The following is a 20,187-nucleotide window of genomic DNA, read 5'->3' as shown; positions in this document are numbered from 1 at the left end:
TGGCTTGCATGGCTCACTCTTGTCTATTGCACTCATGAGTAATGCAGCCACCTCAACTCCTGCTGATAAAAATACCTTTATTTCACGTAATACTGTATTTACTCTATCTTTCTCTCACTCTCTCTATCTCTATCTCTGTGTATTATATAAATATGTAACATACATACATATACATAACAGACAAATAGAGGGTTAATTAATGCAGAAATTAATATGGACACATAAGATGAGTTTTGAATCCAATGTTAGCTATTGAGTACTCTTTATACTGTTGAAACAAGCAGGTGTATTAGTCAAAGGTTCATTTAAAGAGTTAATTTACAGCAGAACTATGACCTGTCTGCAAAGAGATTTCAACATCTGGCATAAAAACTCATGTCTCAAAAAGCTGTATTGTGACAGCGCATTGAAAAAAAATGCTGGAAATACTGACTGTGAAATTACATCTGTAAGCAATAAATTATCAAGCCCATATTGTAGACCAATTTTAGAATAGCTAATCAAAGCCAATAAATTTTCTATTCGGGTGAGAATTTATGGTGGTTAGATCTAATGAAGGCTGTTGATAGACACTCACTGTCCTAATTTCGTGCTTCATCAGAGCGTGTAACTGAAGTGAAGACTGACATCTTCGTCACCAGCTTTGGGCCCGTTTCCGACCATGATATGGTAAGTACCATTCCATATTGTTAACAGTAATAATTTTTAGGGGGGTTCTATAGTAACATGATACCTCACTCTTTCATTTTTATATATATTTTGGTTTCAAAATAATGTCAGCTTTTACACTTAACTAATGTTTTTAGCTATGACTGTATTTAAGTGCCCTTAAATTAGAGGCCTCTGTGACCTTAATAAGGGGTTATAACAGGCATTATACGTGCACCATAGTATAGAAGTCCTCTCATACTTAATCATTTTGAATGGCTCAGTACCCTTGAGAGGATGATCACTCTGTCCAAATTTTAAAAAAAGATCGTTATTTTAAAGCATGATAAACATGTAAGCCTACAGTCTGAGGGCCATGATGTAGAACTCAGGTTTTTAAATTAAACACTGCTGATCAATTGGAGGTGAATTTCCTAGGTATTGGCTGGTCAAAGAAGATTAATGACGAGAATCTGAATCACTCTTTTATGGTGTGCATATGAAAGCATAATTGCTGCATAATCACAAGGGAGTCTCGTGTTCAGAAACCTCTAGCAAAGCTGCTGTAGGTACTGGCCTTAAACTTAAAAAATGATGTAAAAACAGGAGCAAGTTCCTTTACTATTTTGCAGATGTGAAGGGACACTATAGACAATCCTGGTCTGATGTATGGCCACTAAACCTTGCTAGATCCTCACCATCTGTATAAAAATGAGAACGTGAAATATCCTAAGAATGTAGGCTTTTATTTGTTCCCTATTTAAATTAATCATCCAGCTAATTGAAACACGAACAGAACTGGAATAGAAAAATATAAGTGGACGAACTAGCACATGAAAGTAACTGATTCCTTTGGGTATGTAAATTGCTGTGTGTATTAATTGGGCCAGTCTCCAAAGTTATAGCTGCACTTACACAGCAGCTAACTGAGGTTCTAGCTGAAAAACATAGCATTCCATGATGGGATTATAGATAAAGTGTTTCTCCAAAAATCATTTGTTTTTCATGTGCCACTTTTTTGGTATTTTGCCCAATGCCACCATTTGAATGTTGCTCGAAGTGGATGGTACCATTTACACATTACAACTGATTTGAAAACTGCAACTGATATTACTTTTAGGATGATATTAAAGCAGGCAGATGTGTCGGTGTGTTGGGCGGCACAAACTAGTTGACTGCCCCTTTAGATGCTCAGTCCTTTCCAATGAAAGGTAATTCAGAAGAACGAGTGGATCAAGTGACCCATGTTCTCAGTGCACATGCACTAAGATGGGAAGCAGCTGCTTTCCAGTGGAGAGTGGGGCATACCTGCACAGAGGCTGATTGTACTGAGTGGATCACTCTAACACTGAAATAATCATTCAAAGCAGGTAATACATTTGGTGAGTTTTGCCTTTCTTCTGCTTGCATATAAACTGCAAACAGATTGTGAAATTCTTACATTTATTTGTTATTTGAAATTATAAGTAAATTACCTCAATGGCAATTTCTTGGACTGCAGTTTGTTTATATCCTACTATTATTCACAGTATGCACTCTGCTGATAAATTAGAGAAGTCACTTCAAGTTGCCTCTCTTCCCTGATTGGCTAATTGATATAACCAACCAACACAATGCAACTCGAGTATTTTTTTTAAATAAAAATATGGAATTTGAAATTAATCTTCAGTAAATAGGCTTTTAAACTAAAAATGTAGCAGTTTAGATTTTCAAAAGTGATTTAGAGTCCCTCCATTTTTGAGTGCTCAGTATGAGAGTCACCTTAAAGGGGCCTGACTTTCAGAAGGTGACTGCCCAGTACATTCTGAAAATTGGGATCCTTTAAAATGTCTCAGGTTCAGCAGCCCAAATCACTAGCCACTTCTGAAAATCTTAGCTGCTTTTTGCAACTTGGTTCAGATGTTCACAGGAAGCAAACATTAAAGGAGAATGAACATGGTTGAATCAAAAATCATTTTAAAATTTGAATTAATATTTATGAATATTTCCCCCAACTATTTGCATTGATAGACTATTGTCTGAAAATGGGTATCCAATTTCATTTTGGAAAACCACCCTGGTGAGCAATACATCTGGAGGCCTTCTCATAGCATAAGCTTAAGATCAAGACAGCTTGTAGGCTTACTGATGTATTAAGGACTATGCCAAGCCTGGACTTTCTGTCTTACTTGGATTTGGTTGATTCAGGTGATTTATTTATTGAATGTAAGTTGAATCTAATTTGACACTTGATACGTGTCTATCTTTATGGGACACTTGGCATTTGAGTAGAAATATCATACTAGAACATGAGGTTATCTATTTTCAAAATTAAGCATAGGTGTATATTAAAACAAAGAACTAATATATCAACATCAATATATCTGAATTTATGTTGCATGAGGAACCAGTAGGTATGAAAAAACAGGATGGTTCCTAAAAATAATTTTATAAACGTGCACCACATTCTTAATTTTCACTACACTAATCTTGTGCAAAGATGTGCATTGATTTGTTAATAAAATGAAATTTTACAGTAGAGGTTTAGAGTTTATGAACCAGCATCACATAGGCAGGTGTATTTTAATGTTTAAGGAATTGTTGCTAGTTATGTCACCTATTGCTCATCTCCCTTTCAGGAATCCAGTAATATCTGTGTAGCCTGTTGTCACCGATCCTACTACTCTCTCTTAAAAACACCTAAAACTAAATTTCTGTACTAAGTAAAATGAACATGGAGGAAAAAAGAGAGATGGAACTCATGGCATGTGGTGGCCATCACCCCAGCCATTTTCCTTCTATGGTCTGTATCTCTTTCCCCAAACCCTCCATGGTTTTTAAAATGCAAAGCTCCTCAGGGCAGAAATTCTGTCTTCCAATATATTTCTGTAGCAACTAGCACAATGGGGCCTTTGGGTACTCCTGCAAGATACATAAAATAATAATACTACAAACAAAGAAAGAAACAAACAAACAATAATCAATAATAGCCAGAAAGAGACAGTAGATAGGGTTAGGGAAACACAGAAAATATTAAATCATTTCTTTTCTGGGCCTTACAGGCCTCCCCCAAAGCAACAACCCTAAAATATTTGGCAATTATGTGATTTATTGTGTGGATACAAAGGGTTAATTTATTTTTCCCTGTTTACATTCCCACTAATGCAAATGTGACCAATCCTAGCTGTGAATGGTGCAGTCTGATTCTTGTCTGGCTTGTTTAACTGCATATTTACTAGAACTACAGCAAGGAGTTTTGGGAACTCTGTTTTCCTGCTCTGTTAAGTCATGTCCCATGCCACAGAAATCACACCCATTCTGGTGAGAAGATCTGACCATTTGATGTTAAAAGTGGCTTTCTGATAGGTTTCATATGAGCAGAATAGCTTACCCTAATGAGGGTGAGCATAGCCACAGCATCTTCATTTTTAAATTTCAATGAATGCTCTGGGAAAAGCTTTTTTTAGGGTAGAGGAGTCTATAGTCAGGAAGGGCAGAGTGCCTGACTAGACCCATAAACACCTCCTCTCTGCTTTTGTTCCTCTTCCATGAAATTATTTGGTCACACACCTGATCTCTCAACTTCAGATCCCCTGCACCAATATCCAGTGACTGATTGAGCTCCTTAGTCTCCTCCTTCCAAACTTTCACGTCATCCCACTGTCTTCCCTTTCTGCAGTATCAAATGTGGGTGAACAATTGCTTCTATACTGCCAGGCTGTCATTTCCTGTGTTTATCGTTCACTACACTTCTGTGTAGGAGGAAGTTTTGGGTAAAGCTTGGAGAACATGATGAAAGCCCAATAATCTCCTGTCACCTGCTGCCCATAAGCCACCGAGCCCCTCTCACCTCTGCTTTGGTACAAACATTGATGTGAAATCCTGACCCCATTGAAGTCAATGGCAAAAGTTCCATTGACTTAAGTAGTTCTTCATGTGGGCCTTTTTCCAGCAGAGCCCTTTAGCATGTACTTAACTAGAAGCATGTGAGTAGTCCCATTGTAACCAAATAATCCCATCCCCAGTTGCAAGATGGAGTAGGAGTCACTAGGTGATTGAAAACAATAAAATACTAATGTGATTAGAATTAAGCACATGCTAAAATGGCTTGCTGGATCAGGGCTTAAAGACACATTTAGCCACATGTGACTAAACTATTTGACTATGTGCAAGGAATTTGATTATGAATATCATACCAAGATAACAGATGAAGCACAAAGACATACTGTAACTTTTCTAGTCTAAATAGCCTGTAATGCAGCTGATAGTTTATTGATCAGAAAACATCTCACAATGGTTTCTGCTCCATGAAATACTAACATTTGTTAAAAATAAATGGAGGATTTAAACGTGGTCTGTTGTGCTGGAGTCCGGTGTGGTGTGGAACCTAATTTCTTCCATTATTCTTTCTAGTGTGCCTGTCTTTCCTGACTGTATTCTTGGATAGATGTGTTGTTCTGTTACTTGTATGTATAATATATATATATATACATTTTCAGTGATGGCAGGGCCATTTTCCTTCATGGTTTGCCATTGGTTCTTTGTCAAATAGTCTAAGGGAAGCCTCGGTCTTCAGCCGAAAACAATGATGATTGCACAGTGTCGTTTTAAATTGCAGTGTTTTTTCAATAGCTTCATATTCATCACAGCATCATAGCAGTTACAGATGGAAGAGACACAATGTCACATAGCTTAGCCCAATGTCAGTACACGATTATTTCCTACAAATTATTTTATCATACTTCATCCAGTCTAATATTAAATCTTTTCTATCACTCTCTTTGGGAAACTATTCCATGATTTTATGTATCTTACTGCCTGATATATTATATATATATTACAACTGTTTTGTAATTTCATCCTATTACTTCTGGTTATACTGCTTTGTGCCATGATAAAAAACATATTTCATTTTTTAATGAGCAATGGTTACTGTCAAGGATGAATTCTCCTCTCATTTACACTGATGTAAATCAGGAGTAATACCTTACTTTCAAACTATGGTAAATGAGGAGAGAATCAGGCATTGTGTCCCTTCCCTCATCTCCTCAATCTGTGCCTAGGAAAGCGACAAGTTTCGTCCAAATCTTCCTTTGACTTCTCTTTGTACAGTCCAGTGATTCTGAGCACTGAGCTCTGGTACTCTTTCCTCATAAATCATCCCTACCATAATTTTCAGAGATCTCTTGAACTCCTCACAACTTGGCTACATAAGGCTAGAACTGAAGGCAATATTCCAGCTGCAGTCTCACAAAGGTTTATTTTATAGCAAGAGATAAATACTTTCCAACTCTATTAAATAATGCTTCAGCATATGCAGTCAAAATATCATATCTGTGGTAAACTCGTATCTTACTTGTTGTTCATAATCCTTTCTAAATTTCTTCCTAACCTTTTTTTGGTTGAAATGAGAACCAAAGTCATAACCATCTTAATAACAACCTTTAGACATGTTATATTGTTCTCATAATCTTGATCTTACAAAAATGCTAAAAGTTTACCTGTCACAAACTTGTATTGCAAAATATGACAATCTTGAGAGTTTTCCCATTGTATTAATTGCTCTAGGAATATACAATAGATGTATTTTTCCGTCAAAGTTGGAGAGATGAGAGACTAAAATTCAAAGGACCCATGACAGTCCTCCGGCTAAATAATTTAATGGCCAGCAAGATTTGGACACCTGATACTTTTTTCCACAATGGAAAGAAATCAGTGGCTCACAACATGACGATGCCTAACAAACTACTACGAATTACAGAGGATGGGACACTGCTGTATACAATGAGGTAAGAATAAGAATACTGTATTTTTTCATTTCATTTGAAATTACTATTTTTTTATAGTACAATTTCCTCAAACAAAATGGAGAAATATTTCTTTAGGAAGATAACTGCATGTTTGAGTTTTAGGCTTATTAATTATTCTCACAATAAGCCATACAATAATTAACTTAAATTCAGGAGTTTGCTATGTAATCTTTTTTTTCATGCCAAACCACGGTCATTTTTACACTCCCTACCTGTGCTTTAATGCTGTGATTTTGAAAGGCACCTAAGGGAATTAGACCTACAGCATCAACTAGCTTTTAATGGACCTGAAATTGGAGTTTCTTTTGAGAATCCCAGCCTAAAACCACAATGAAGCCTGAAAGTTTGCTACTCACACTCTAGTGAGGTAGGCCTAAAATGTAAAGAAATTTGGGTTTTTTTCAGTGCTATGGAAAACAGACTCTGAGGACTAGAAAAATGAGGGCACAGACGTTTTTGCACACTCTCCTTGTTCCATGGGAAATATAGGACATTATAGTCTAAAAATGGACATTCATTGTTTTAGACATAACAAGAAAACCAAGTGGTCTGAAGAATTTGTGAAAATGTTGGGGAACACGTTGTTTCATTGATAGACATTACTCTTTTTATTAGAAATGCATCATTCTACTCATGGAGAATTTGGATAATTATGAACTTGTTCTAAATGCTAGTCAGCAAAGTAAATAACCAATTCATTCCACACATTGTTATAGAACACAAAGATTAACAATTTTGGATTGAAAAGCCTTCTATAACAAACAATCAGAAAGGAATGTTGTTTTTTTGTTTGCTTGTATTCCTATTTTTGGCATCTAGACAGTTGCCAGTCTACAGGTTTTGTCATATTGGGATTCAAAGTATAAAATAATTCTTTAGACTAATCAAGCTGGTCCCCAATGTTTTGAGAAATCCAAATCTCCATGCTCCTGGGAGCATGTCAAATATGTTTAATTTATTCTGAAATATCTTTCAATACTGTCTAAGCTGGAGTCGGACCTTTTCATCTGGCAGTGATACAAGTTTAGGTCAATTTTTCTTGTCTCCCCAAAACCTTGGATGTTAAGGACCTTATACACAAGAACACCACTTTGCAGTGCATTGTCCAGATATGTCCTTTTAGCCATTATTATTTCTGTCTTCCTCACCTTTCACTTGTAAAAGTGCAGGCATGCAATCTCTATATGGTATTCTGTTCTTACTGTCCTTTCCTTGCTGATGTGTGGTGCTTGACTTTTTCAGGGACAATATAAATCCTGTTGTCATAAGCCTTCTCTATTTTACCTATCTTACTGAGCAATATTTTTGCATCCAAGCTAATCATCTTTATTTTTATCAATCAGGAGCTTAGCTTGAATTTATTCCAAGCTAATACAGCAAGAAGGTTTTTGTTTTAAGTAAATTTCAATCCCCAAACCACATTAGAACCACCTCAATAAGGCCAGGATTTTACCCCAAGTGTTTATGTTGTTGAGAGATTACAGAAGTATATAATATGAAAGCAGTGGAAGTTTTGTCCAAGTAAGGAGTATGCAGTTTCATATAATTTCTTAATGTCTGAGCCCTATATATATATAATGAACGTCTGATTCTGTTGGGTTGTCATTATCACCAATACATCTCTTTAACAAATTGGCACTGGACATTCTAAAGAATTGTGCTTAAAATGGGCAAAGTGCATCTACAAACCTACATTTCTATTTCATGTTAAGTGTAGCAGTCAATTGGGATTTAAGAAGTGAGTGTTCAAACTTTCTGTGTGGCCTCAGGAATCATTTACTGTGGACTACCAAAGAAAATAATTTTGAAAACTTTATTTGGAAGTTTTCAAACCTATACTGCCAGTTCATTCTTCCTAGGTTGTCAGCTTTTCCGCAATGTTTGTACCAACCTATTGATTTAGATTAATTTCCAAACTGAGGCAGATATCTAGAAAAAGAGGGCCTAATCTAATGCACATTGAACTCAATGGAAAGCATCTCATTAATGCCAGTAGGCCATGCATCAGGTCCATATTGTATAACATCTTTAATAAGAAAAGAAGTCTTATTTTGCAACATCTGATGCCTGTGGCTGATGATATGAAATAACTGGATAATTGGCCAAACACAAAGCTACTGAAGAGGAAAGTAAACAAGCTCTTTAACATTTTGCCCATTGTTGTCCTGATACTCCCATTACTCAGGCAAAACTCCCATTATTGTCAATGAGAATTTTGCCTGAGTAAAGACTTCAGGAACAAATTAAACAATATTAGAAGACTTGTGGAAGATTTCAGCCTAGTCAAGCAACGTCTAGAGCTGACCAAAAATTTACTGGAAAAAAAAGTCACATTTTTAAAAAGTTGTTCCAAGTCATCTTTTAGAACTTTGTGAAATATGACAATAATTCTTTGGATTCTCTTGTTACTCACTTAGCTAATGTATTTTATAATTGTATTTATTAAATATTCCTTTATATAATTGAATATATGATTTTGTTTGTTAATTGCATGAAGCTATAATCTTTTCTTTTGCTTATGAATCCATTGTAGACTGACTGTGAGAGCAGAATGTCCAATGCATTTAGAAGACTTTCCAATGGATGCACATGCTTGCCCACTGAAATTTGGAAGCTGTAAGTTTATTTTTAACTCAGGTTCCTCCTTTTAAGGCCAGCTTACAAATATTTCACATCAGATCAGACCAGATGATTATTTAAAAACATAAATGCTTGTATTTTTTCAATCTTTCCAGTTTTTTTTAAAAATGAACATTTTCTACATGACTAAATATAATCCTACATCTTGTCTAGGCATTAGCCAAAGAGATAAATGGCTACACTCCAAAGATGTAGTTGCAGCATGGCATATAGAAACCCACTTTAAACTTGAATGCAACTTAATTTTAGTTTGAGAATAAGTAAGATCAGTGATATAGATCCATGGATGAATGAACTGATTCAGATAAAAGTGAACCTCTTTCCCCTCAATTTGCACATTTTTTAAATCAAATACAAATCAATTCTTTTTTAAGGTGTGCAAATATTCTTATCACTTTTTAAAAAACTGGAACTAAAGCAGATGTATAATGAAAAAAGGTGATCTTTTTGCACTTCTGGAGATAAAAACCTTACAAATCTCATGAGAGTCCCATTTTTTCATGATTTCTAGCTCAGATTAGCAGACTTATGGGTTGAAAATTGAACCCCATTGATGTCAATCGGATTTTTAAAAGCAGCAAAGAATCCTGTGGCACCTTATAGACTAACAGATGTTTTGGAGCATGTATTCACCCACGAAAGCTCATGCTCCAAAACATCTGTTAGTCTATAAGGTGCCACAGGATTCTTTGCTGCTTTTACAGATCCAGACTAACACGGCTACCCCTCTGATAATTGGATTTTTGCTGCTGCCTGCAGTGAGACAAGGATTTCTCTGAAGAGGTTCAGTTTAGGTAAGCATGCTGCCTGAGACCAAATTCTTGACTCTTTTGAGAGTCATCCATCGCAAATATTCCCATTTTGCAGATATATTGTTTTAAAATTATTTATTAAAGTACACATATCAAAAAGCTGAATTGTGAGAAAGTGTTTGGATCAGAAAAAAATAACAGGAGGAGTTTATTTCATCCAGTTCAACATGAAAAAAGAAGACAACATGAGTGAACATTTAATAGGATACAAATTGTTTCCTCAATGGCTATTTCTCTTTCCAGTAGAAATGCGTCATTTCACTGATAATGGATAATTATTCATTCAATTCATTCCTCACTGGATACCAGACAATGTAATAATTTACTTTGAAATGAATGGCCCCATATTGATGGATTGATGGATTGCCTTTAGACAGCTACCAGTCTTCTACACACAATTTTGTATAGTGCTGAGATTAAGAGAATAAAAAGCTTGGAAACTTTGAGTGCAGCTAGCCAGAATTTGGTACCTTTTGAATGTTGAACTTTCTTTCAGCTCTTTCAGGAAACATTTCTCACTATCTCCTGTGAAACAGAAGAAAATAAATAAAACCTCCAACTATAATAGGGCACATGGCTACCAGTGTTCTGAGAAAACTGAAGTATCAGAGAACCTACCAAATATGTTAAATTTGTTTTAAATGTTCTTTACAGACTCTCTATTCTAGTCTAGGCTCTCTCTGGCTGGCTGTTACACAAGTCCAGGTTAGGCTAGTCTTACATTACTAAGTGTTTGGATTTTCAGATGTACAAGGGAAGTTCTCACAAGCAAATGGGAAAGGAATTCTCTGTAGATACAAACAAATTGAGGATGGAAGCAGGATAGATAAAATGAATGCATGTACAAATATAAAATCCTTAATATAAAATTAAAACAAAACAAACAAAAATATCTTTAGATGTATTGTTTATGGCTCTGATCATGTTTCCTCTGCCCTATACTCTTAAAATGTATTATTTTTATTATCATCAGTGTGTATGATTGCTCCTCAAATGAACTAAATAGGGAGTAGGGGTTGGATTCTGCAGTGATGTCAATGGGAGTTTTACCAATGACTTCAATAAGAAGAGTGTCAAACCTTAGTACTGCTATTCAGAGCCAGATATGATGTGAGTTGGTACGTTCCAAGCTTCCTTCACAAAACTCCATGACCAAAACACACATTAAATTTTAACAGCCCTGCTACTGCAGTCTTGGACTCTTGTGCAATATATCAAATATATTGACTGTTTTGTAAAACGTACAACAAATGGAATCCCTTTTGAGGGAACAAAATGAATTTCCTCTGAGAAAGGGAGTGGTGCCTTCCTGGCATCATTCCGCTTCTGCAGCTCTGAGGCTCCCTGGAGACTGGGCTTTTGTAGTTTTGGAGGCATAAATAAAGGTTATAGCTAATCTATGCAATATCATCTCAACACCAACCTTGCAGAGACTTTGTGAATAAGTTAATGGCGATCCAGTCTTCATTAAGATGCTTGGTGCAATAGAACCCCCACTTTAAGGTGGCTTCCAGGTGTGGTGGCTGGAAAAAGCTGTGCTACCAAGTTGCTGGCTTATGTAGTAGCTTGGAGTCATTGTGGGGGTACAGGTCCTTTGCCCACAATTCCTTTGTCTTCAGGGATCTGAAATCACTACGTGTTTCTTGAATCACCTGGGGGTGAGAGGGCAAATATTTTCTTCCTAAATGGCATGATAAGGAGAAAACATTGACAGTTTCCAGTATGCTACACAGTTAATTTCCCCAAAGAGGGTTATCTGGCCCTAAGATTGGAGCTGAGGTCTCAGAATTAGAACTGGTTAAGAATTTTTTGATGGAATGTTTTTCCCTAGGAAAATGCTGTTTTGTGAACCTCCCCCACCCTCGCAAATTATCAAAAATGTATCAGTTTCTAAGGTTTAGGACAGATTATCTGGACAAAATGAGGGAAACCAAGATCTCAAAATAGCCAATCGCCTGGTAGTTAGGGCACCCACTTTGCGTATGGGTAATCAGGTTCAAGTCTCTGTTTTGTTTGATACTACCCTACATATTGGCTGTTCTGGGGTATAACATTCAGAAAAAAATGTAAAAGGTCTTTGGTTCATTCCACTATGGAACAAAAACAAACATCAAAACCTTTAATTTTTTCATGAAACAAAATTCTGGTTTTCTGGCCAGCCATGCTTTGAAGTTAAAGCCTAGTTTATTAGCCCATTGTCTCCCTGAGTCTCAAATTTTCTTCTTTTATTTACCTTGCTGATATCCAAGCCTGGGTGGTTTAAACACACACACATAGAGCAGAATGCATTCGTGATGGAGTCTCATTTCCATTATTAGTATATTAGTTTCAGCAGTTTCTGAATTATCTAAGAGTATTGGAAATCTTTTGCCATGTTATCAGCTGAGCGATACAGTTTCCAGGTCATTTTTATTTGGAAAAGAAATGGGTTTTCATATTCACATGAAGTGGGAAGATAGCTAAACATAGTCATAGTTTTCTGTGGTGAGGTGTACACTCAGGAAAAGTGAGGCCAGGCCTTACACTTATCCATAAGGTCGGAGGCATATTTCAGTACTCATGGACCACCAACACTGCATATTTTGACTAAATCACATAACGTGTCTGAATGGGCCCAAGAGAATATTAGCCTGAATAAAGGCTTCTCATGGTCACAAAAGCCACTCCATAAACTAAAATTTTATTATTATAGTTAATGGCTTGATACAGCAGTGGTTGCCCAGCAATGTCTGTATTGAATTGTGCTGGACAAAAGCTTTTTCATTTCTTCCATCATTATATACTTCTTCCTGGAATTGATTCCAGAAAGGTTTCACAGCATCGGGGGTGTCACATATATTCCATGGATTCTGCCCATGTTGTCAAGGCCAGTAAATGCTCCAAAGCTAAAATAACTTACCAAATATCATCCTAAGTGGGAGGAGGTCCTAGTTGACTAGGGCACTTTATAACAAATGCTTAAGAGGCTTCTGGAACAACAGAAAGACATATGTTGGCAAGAACAATATCAGAAAGGCAGATGTTCTCCTTACCTCTATGCATAAAATCCATTCTCAGTTCAGTTAAAATCTTCCATTCATACAAAACCAATGTCACTCAGGAAAGCAGAAGTGGTAATAAGGACATAGGGCATATGTTGTCATTTATCTAATACCTGCATCTCTACCTTGGGGGGAAAACGTCACAAAATGAATTTGAAACCAAAGCTGACAATTCTCTTCTCCACATGGGTTAGGCCTCAGCTGAAGTATTGTGTCCAATTTTGGTCACCAATGTATAGAAAGGATGTAGAGAAACTGGAAAGGATCCAGAGGCGAGTGACAAAGATGATCAAAGGGATGGAATGCAAGCCATATGAGCAAAGGCTGAAGGAAGTGGGTATGTTTAGTTTAGAAAAGAGGAGATTAATGGGGGAAATGATAGCGGTCTTCAAATACTTGAAAGGGTGCCATAAAAAAAGATGTAGAAAAATTGTTCTCTTTTGCCACAGAGGGCAGAACAAGAGGCAATGAGTACAGACTAAAACACAGCAGATTTTGATTAAACCTTAGAAAAAACTTCTTAACTATAAGAACAGTAGGACAATGAAACAGATTGCTTAGGGAGTTTGGGGAAGCTCCTTCACTGGATATTTTAAAAAGGAGGCTGGATAGCCATCTGTCTTGGGTAGTTTAGATACAACAAATCCTGTCTCTTGGTGGGGGTTAGACTAGATGGCCCTTGTGGTCCTGTCTAACCCCATGGTTCTATGATTCTATGAATCTGTAATACTGTAGTTATATGAAAATACAAATTGATTTTCAGAAGAACAGAGCACCCGCAACTCTCAATGACTTCTAATGAAGTTTTGGGTTCGCAGCACTTTTGAAATTCAGGCCCTTGTCTTCTAACCTGTCTTCGTACTCCAGAATCAGTAGAGTGATTGCAACTGAGGAATAATATTTCCACCCTTCCATTATGCTGATATAGATTAATGGAAAATGTTTGCATGTATGAATTATTGCACAGTTACTAGGACATGATTTTGCATTTTGCATTGTTTCCAATAAAGTTACCACTTATTTACATTGTTACTTTGAAATAATGTACGCTATTAAGGGCTGATCCAATTCCCATGGAAGTCAGAGCACTGACAAATGGCAACGGCCCCTTTTACTTTAATGGTGCAAGAGCAAACCCCATACAATTCCTTTTACCACCACTCTCTATCAACTCCTTCTTCTCAGCTTCCAAGTACATTTTATGTACTGATACAGTAAACTATAAGCCCACAAGTGAGGTCAGATAAATAAGATGCCCAGGGTCTCCTAGCCATTTGCCACTCCCAGACTTGCACAGACATGCTCCCACACTAAGTGCTCTGAGTGAGGTCCATTAGATTGCAGAAAACTATACCAAGAAAAATGACGGATGAATCATTTACAACATGAAGAGAAAAAATAGTCACATATAGTTTGATTCTTGGTTAGCGACCTAGTCATTACAGGACACAAATACTTGATTGGAACATGCAATACCACTGATTCATTTATGTAACATACTAGACTTAAACTGGATTGCAGAGAATGGGAAGAGAGTCTATAGTGAAATGCAAAGCTTGCTTTCTTTCTTTTTGTCAAGTATATAAATGTAAGTAAGTGTGAACAAGGATAAGTGCTTTCAGCACTCTTCAGTGATAGCAGGTATAGAAAAATATATTCAGCATAGTTTAGGGTCATCCAAGCCCAGACAGTCTCAGGGCTTGTCTATATGAGCAGTTAGTGCATGCCAACCTGGAGTGTAAATCTGTCCCACACTAGCCTGTCATCCCTGTCTATGCCAACCCTACTGCCAAGCACTAAAAGTTCCTTAGTGTGTTTTGATTTACTCTAATTTCAAAGCGGGGTAGATCAAAGCACTCTAGTGTTCTGAAGGGTCCACACAGACAGTTAGTGCATGTCATGCTAGTGCAAGATAGATTTACTCCCCCAACGTGCTGCATACAAATTGATAATAAAGTCTAACTCGGAGGCCTGTCTGGGCTTGGATGAATTTGTGGCCTCTGTGACACTTTAGTCTCATAAAACAGGGTAAGTGAGGAGTGGTGGTCTACAGATGGGGTGTCCATGCAGAGGGTAGAGTTCTAATCATGCTGATGAAGAGGAGACCATTGAGGCTTAGCTGGGGGAGGTTTATTTGGACCCAGTGGCCCAACCCACATGCATATAGGTATAGAGGGGTCTAACTGCTGTCTCTCATCATGGTCTGGAAGCTAGAAAAATGGAAATGGTTCATGGCATGCCCATGAATGAAGGAATGCAGATTTCATGCTCCATCCCCCCCTTGATGTTTCCTGCACAAAGTCTGATTTACTCAGACTTTTCAATATCAGGAATGGGATGAGGAAGAGATGGATTTCTTCCCCTCTGATTTAAAAGACAGTACTCTACCTTTGCAATATAATGTAAAAGGCTGGGAAATGAAATATTTTTCTTTCAAATTAGATGCTTATACCAGAGCGGAGGTTGTGTATGAATGGACAAGGGAACCAGCGAGGTCTGTGGTTGTGGCTGAAGATGGCTCTCGATTGAACCAATATGATCTTTTGGGGCAAACTGTGGACTCTGGAATTGTACAGTCCAGTACAGGTGTGTAATAAAGCATTGTCCTGTTGGGAGTGAGAAAAGTTTATATTGATAAGATGCTTTAACCTGCCAGAACACAACTTAGAAAGTAAAAGATTCAAATTGTAATGCAAAGTGATTGTAAATAGGAGGGCATTGACATCTAAAATGGCAGTGTGTTCTGGTACAATAAATATCTTCACACTTGAACTGATGGTTAACATGTTTTATCGATAGGAAGTCTACAATAGTAACAAATAGCATCTAACCAGAAGAAATATAGTAATGTACATCAAAAAGGAAGTATTCATCTCATTCTTATCATCTCTCTGTCATCTCACTGTGATAATTTCCTGCTATGAATGGGGTGGAAATTACAAGTTGTTATGAGAAAGGACAATATCTTGCGAATACATATTTTTTTCAGTATAAATCACTCTATATGGCGCTTATATGCCAGATAAAGTGCACTATGCTATAGTGCCATATAAGGACAGAAAACAAACCCGTTTGTTGTTTTAAAAACATCATGAGATCTGAAGCACAGTTGTGATTAGCATTAACAAGAGTTCAATAATTACAATAAAGTAGGCTTAAAATGAACTAATATAAATAACAGAAAGACTAAATTTGAAATATAAGCACTCTACTAGGGTGCTGACATTTCATAATTCATCTCCCAAACAGATATTTTCGTGCAAAAATTTTGTTTTACAAGCCTAAATGCAGATGGAAAGTCCAAAAGTGGGATGTAGAAGTCTTATTAAAAGGCACCAACTTTTATGTGTTCACCCATGACATCTATGATAGAAGAAGAATAATCTTTTACTTAAGGAATCTGATCCTGAGTCAGAAAATCTGGGTTCAAGTCCCAGCTCTGCCACAGATGTTATTGTATGGCTTTAGGGAGGTCATTCAATATTTTTCTGTGCTTCAGTTCTAAATTTATTATTGTATCTTCAAAGCTCTGAGATCCCGTAATTGAAGTTACTACGGATAAGTGCAAAGTATTTTTATTTTTGGTGCTATTCACTGACGATTACATCTGATCTGTTAATTTCCAGTGCGAAACTGTTTGCTGTCAGGTATAAACAAACAGCACTCACTCACCATCACAGTATCATATGGCTATGATTTCTGGGCAGGATGAAAAATGTTGCTCTTCCACTGCTCAGCATTCATTTCAAATAGATTTAATTAATTTATTTTGGCTAGTTCTTAAAAGCAGTATTAAGCTGAAAGTTGGGTATCAACAAGCTATAACCCTGATGACTGGATTGAATGGTCAATGGACCATAAAGAATCACTCCGTTAGGAGAAGTAACCACATTACATTGAAAGTGACAGAACCAGTGGCTCAATTACAGTAGTACATTTACACCTGAATAGATAGAGAGCTTTTTTTAATGTTATTCACAAAAAGAGTCCACTGAGAGTGAGCCCTCTAATACAGCCTTCCTGAGATTACTCAGTTTAGGGAATTTACAAACAGACCTAGTGAGTCAACTACATTTCAGAACAAAAAGGGATCTGCTACGGTACCTGCAGGTCCACTCTAGAAAACTAAAGAGAGAATTTAAAATTCAAATCACTGCTCAAGAATGACTTTGTCAGTTCCATCAGGAATGATAACATATAAGAATATAAGAACATAAGAACAGCCGTACCGGGTCAGACCAAAGGTCCATCCAGCCCAGTATCTGTCTACCGACAGTGGCCAATGCCAGGTGCCCCAGAGGGAGTGAAGCTAACAGGCAATGATCAAGTGATCTCTCTCCTGCCATCCGTCTCCATCCTCTGAGGAACAGAGGCTAGGACACCATTTTACCCTTCCCTGGCTAATAGCCATTTATGGACTTAGCCACCATGAATTTATCCAGTTCCCTTTTAAACATTGTTTATAGTCCCAGCCTTCACAACCTCCTCAGGTAAGGAGTTCCACAAGTTGACTGTTGCGCTGTGTGAAGAAGAACTTCCTTTTATTTTGTTTTAAACCTGCTACCTATTAATTTCATTTGGTGACCACTAGTTCTTGTATTATGGGAATAAGTAATAACTTTTCCTTTATCCACTTTCTCAATATCACTCATGATTTTATATACCTCTATCATATCCCCCTTAGTCTCCTCTTTTCCAAGCTGAAGAGGCCTAGCCTCTTATCTTCCTAGCATGGGATCCTCTCCAAACCCCTAATCATTTTAGTTGCCCTTTTCTGAACCTTTTCTAGTGCTAGAATATCTTTTTTGAGGTGAGGAACCATATCTGTACACAGTATTCGAGATGTGGGTGTACCATGGATTTATATAAGGGCAATAATATATTCTCAGTCTTATTCTCTATCCCCTTTAATGATTCCTAACACTGTTTGCTTTTTTGACCGCCTCTGCACACTGCGTGGACATCTTCAAAGAACTATCCACGATGACGCGCAAGATCTTTTTCCTGACTTGTTGTATCTAAATTAGCCCCCATCATATTGTATGTATAGTTGAGATTATTTTTTCCAATGTGCATTACTTTACATTTATCCACATTAAATTTCATTTGCCATTTTGTTGCCCAATCACTTAGTTTGTGAGATCTTTTTGAAGTTCTTCACATCTGCTTTGGTCTTAACTATCTTGAGTAGTTAGTATCATCTGCAAACTTTGCCACCTCACTGTTACCCCTTTCTCCAGATCATTTATGAATAAATTGAATAGGATTGGTCCAAGGACTGATCCTTGGGGAAGACCACTAGTTTACCCCTCTCCATTCTGAGAATTTACCATTAATTCCTACCCTTTGTTCCCTGTCTTTTAACCAGTTCTCAATCCATGAAAGGACCTTCCCTTTTATCCCATGACAGCTTAATTTACATAAGAGCCTTTGGTGAGGGACCATGTCAAAGGCTTTCTGGAAATCTAAGTACACTATGGTCCACTGGATCCCCCTTGTCCACATGTTTGTTGACCCCTTCAAAGAACTCTAATAGATTAGTAAGATACACCTGATACACCTTAAGCAGAATGAATGAGTTCAAGTGTGCAATAATATCAAAACAAATTAAAAGAGCTGTTTAAAATGTATTAATACAACGGTTATTTGTTATGTAGTGCCAAAGGTGTACATGGTGCTTCACAGGCAAATAAAAAGACAAAGGGTGAAATCTTAGCCTAATTGAAATAGTGGTAGCTTTGCCATTTACTTGTGTGGAGCCAGAATGTCACCCAAGGTGCCTGTGCTAAAGGCCAATAAAAGTGATAAACAATAAGGATCACATCCTAAGCTCCTTACTCTAGCCAGTGTTGCCTTGACTTGTAGAACTGACCTCAAACAGGAAAATTCTGTGAGACTTCTCCATGGTGTTTCATCTGAATTTCTCTACGTAGTAGATGGGTAAGAAGGAAAATTAGATTTCCCACTTCCTCCCCCAAAGGACAAAGCAGAGGGTTCTGCCTCATTCCCATGGATCTTGGGAATGACCAGAGACCAGGGATATTTCTGAGGAAGTCCTGTGCCTCAAGGCTTGCTTTTGGAAGTCATGCCCCCCCTTGAGTTCCCAGACACTGCAGTTTCCAACGGAGTCATGATTCTTGGCAATACTCCACATGTGGCTCTTCCTGTGATCACCCACAAAAGGGGTTTCCATAGTACAGCATGACCTCTACAGCATAAATGCCCTTTAGGACTTAATGGATGAATGATGCTTGCCCTTGCTAGTCCCTGTTTTTGTCTCTGGCTCACCTCCTCCCCACATGTGTTTCTGCGATCCCTGTGGATGGCTTTCTGCAGGGTACCAACAAGGGAGGGATGGAGCCATAGAAGAATCTAACCTCTTCTCATTCTACAGAGAAGGGCCAGATCTGAGTGCAGACGTAGTAGAGAATGACTCAGGACTCACATTTTACTTAGCAAAACTCTCATTGAAGGGAATAGGATTTTATCTGAGTAGAAAATTATTAAAGATCTCTGGTTTTGAGCCTGTAGGCTCTGAGAGGGATTACTATGTCATTCCGACAATATCAGAAAAGAACAAAGCCCCTTTGCAAGAGACCAGAGTTGTGACATAAGGAAGGTTAAAAAAAAAATTCAAGAAGTACTGAGACAGAGATACTAAGGCTTCTTCTACAGGGAGAATTGCTCAAGTTACACCATCAAGGGCCAGAACTGGTGGAGCTGCACCTGTGAAAATCCTTAGTATAGAAGGGCAACACCAATTTAAACCATAATTTGTTCCAGTACAGCTTAATAGGCTTTTTCTACCTGTGCTAAGTATTTGTTGCAGTGCCTCTCCACTGGCTGAAATCTCTGGTACAGAAAAGCCTAACTGAATCAGTTTTACCCTTTACAAACTATTTTGACCAAAATCACTTTTTCGTCTGACCAGGGGAAGGTAGAAGGTACATAAAGAGTCAGAAACTTGGAAAGAGACTTAAACCATGTAGTTAATACTAGATATAGTACATGATAATTCAATATGAAGGAAATAGGTAACTTATAAATACTTAAGAAAGACAGATAATAAATCTTTAAACAACTGAAGACAGATCTAAGAAATGTAATCTCACCACCATCATCATTCTTGGAGCACTCTCACGGTACATATGTTTTTTCCTACTTCCTCCTACACAAGCATAGGTGGCTAAACATACAGCTGAACTTTGTACAATGGATACCTTCTGAAACAAAGACCTGTTACTGTACAGATGCAGG

At 37.4% G+C, this 20,187-nt stretch overlaps 1 protein-coding gene across 1 annotated transcript in view; it reads left to right on the top strand.

The window, feature by feature from the left end:
- Positions 1 to 20,187, top strand: part of GABRA1 (gamma-aminobutyric acid type A receptor subunit alpha1) — a 54,071-nt gene that overhangs the window by 15,311 nt on the left and 18,573 nt on the right. Inside the window, exons 4-7 of the mRNA XM_032794345.2 lie at positions 602 to 669; positions 6,196 to 6,416; positions 8,971 to 9,053; positions 15,373 to 15,516. Of these exons, the coding sequence (XP_032650236.1) occupies positions 602 to 669; positions 6,196 to 6,416; positions 8,971 to 9,053; positions 15,373 to 15,516 (516 nt within the window). The remainder of the gene's footprint in view (positions 1 to 601; positions 670 to 6,195; positions 6,417 to 8,970; positions 9,054 to 15,372; positions 15,517 to 20,187) is intronic.

Source organism: Chelonoidis abingdonii, chromosome 7, assembly GCF_003597395.2.
Source record: "Chelonoidis abingdonii isolate Lonesome George chromosome 7, CheloAbing_2.0, whole genome shotgun sequence".
Lineage (NCBI taxonomy): Eukaryota > Metazoa > Chordata > Testudines > Testudinidae > Chelonoidis > Chelonoidis abingdonii.
Note: the sequence above shows the minus strand (reverse complement) of the source record. Positions and strands in the feature narration are given on the sequence as shown.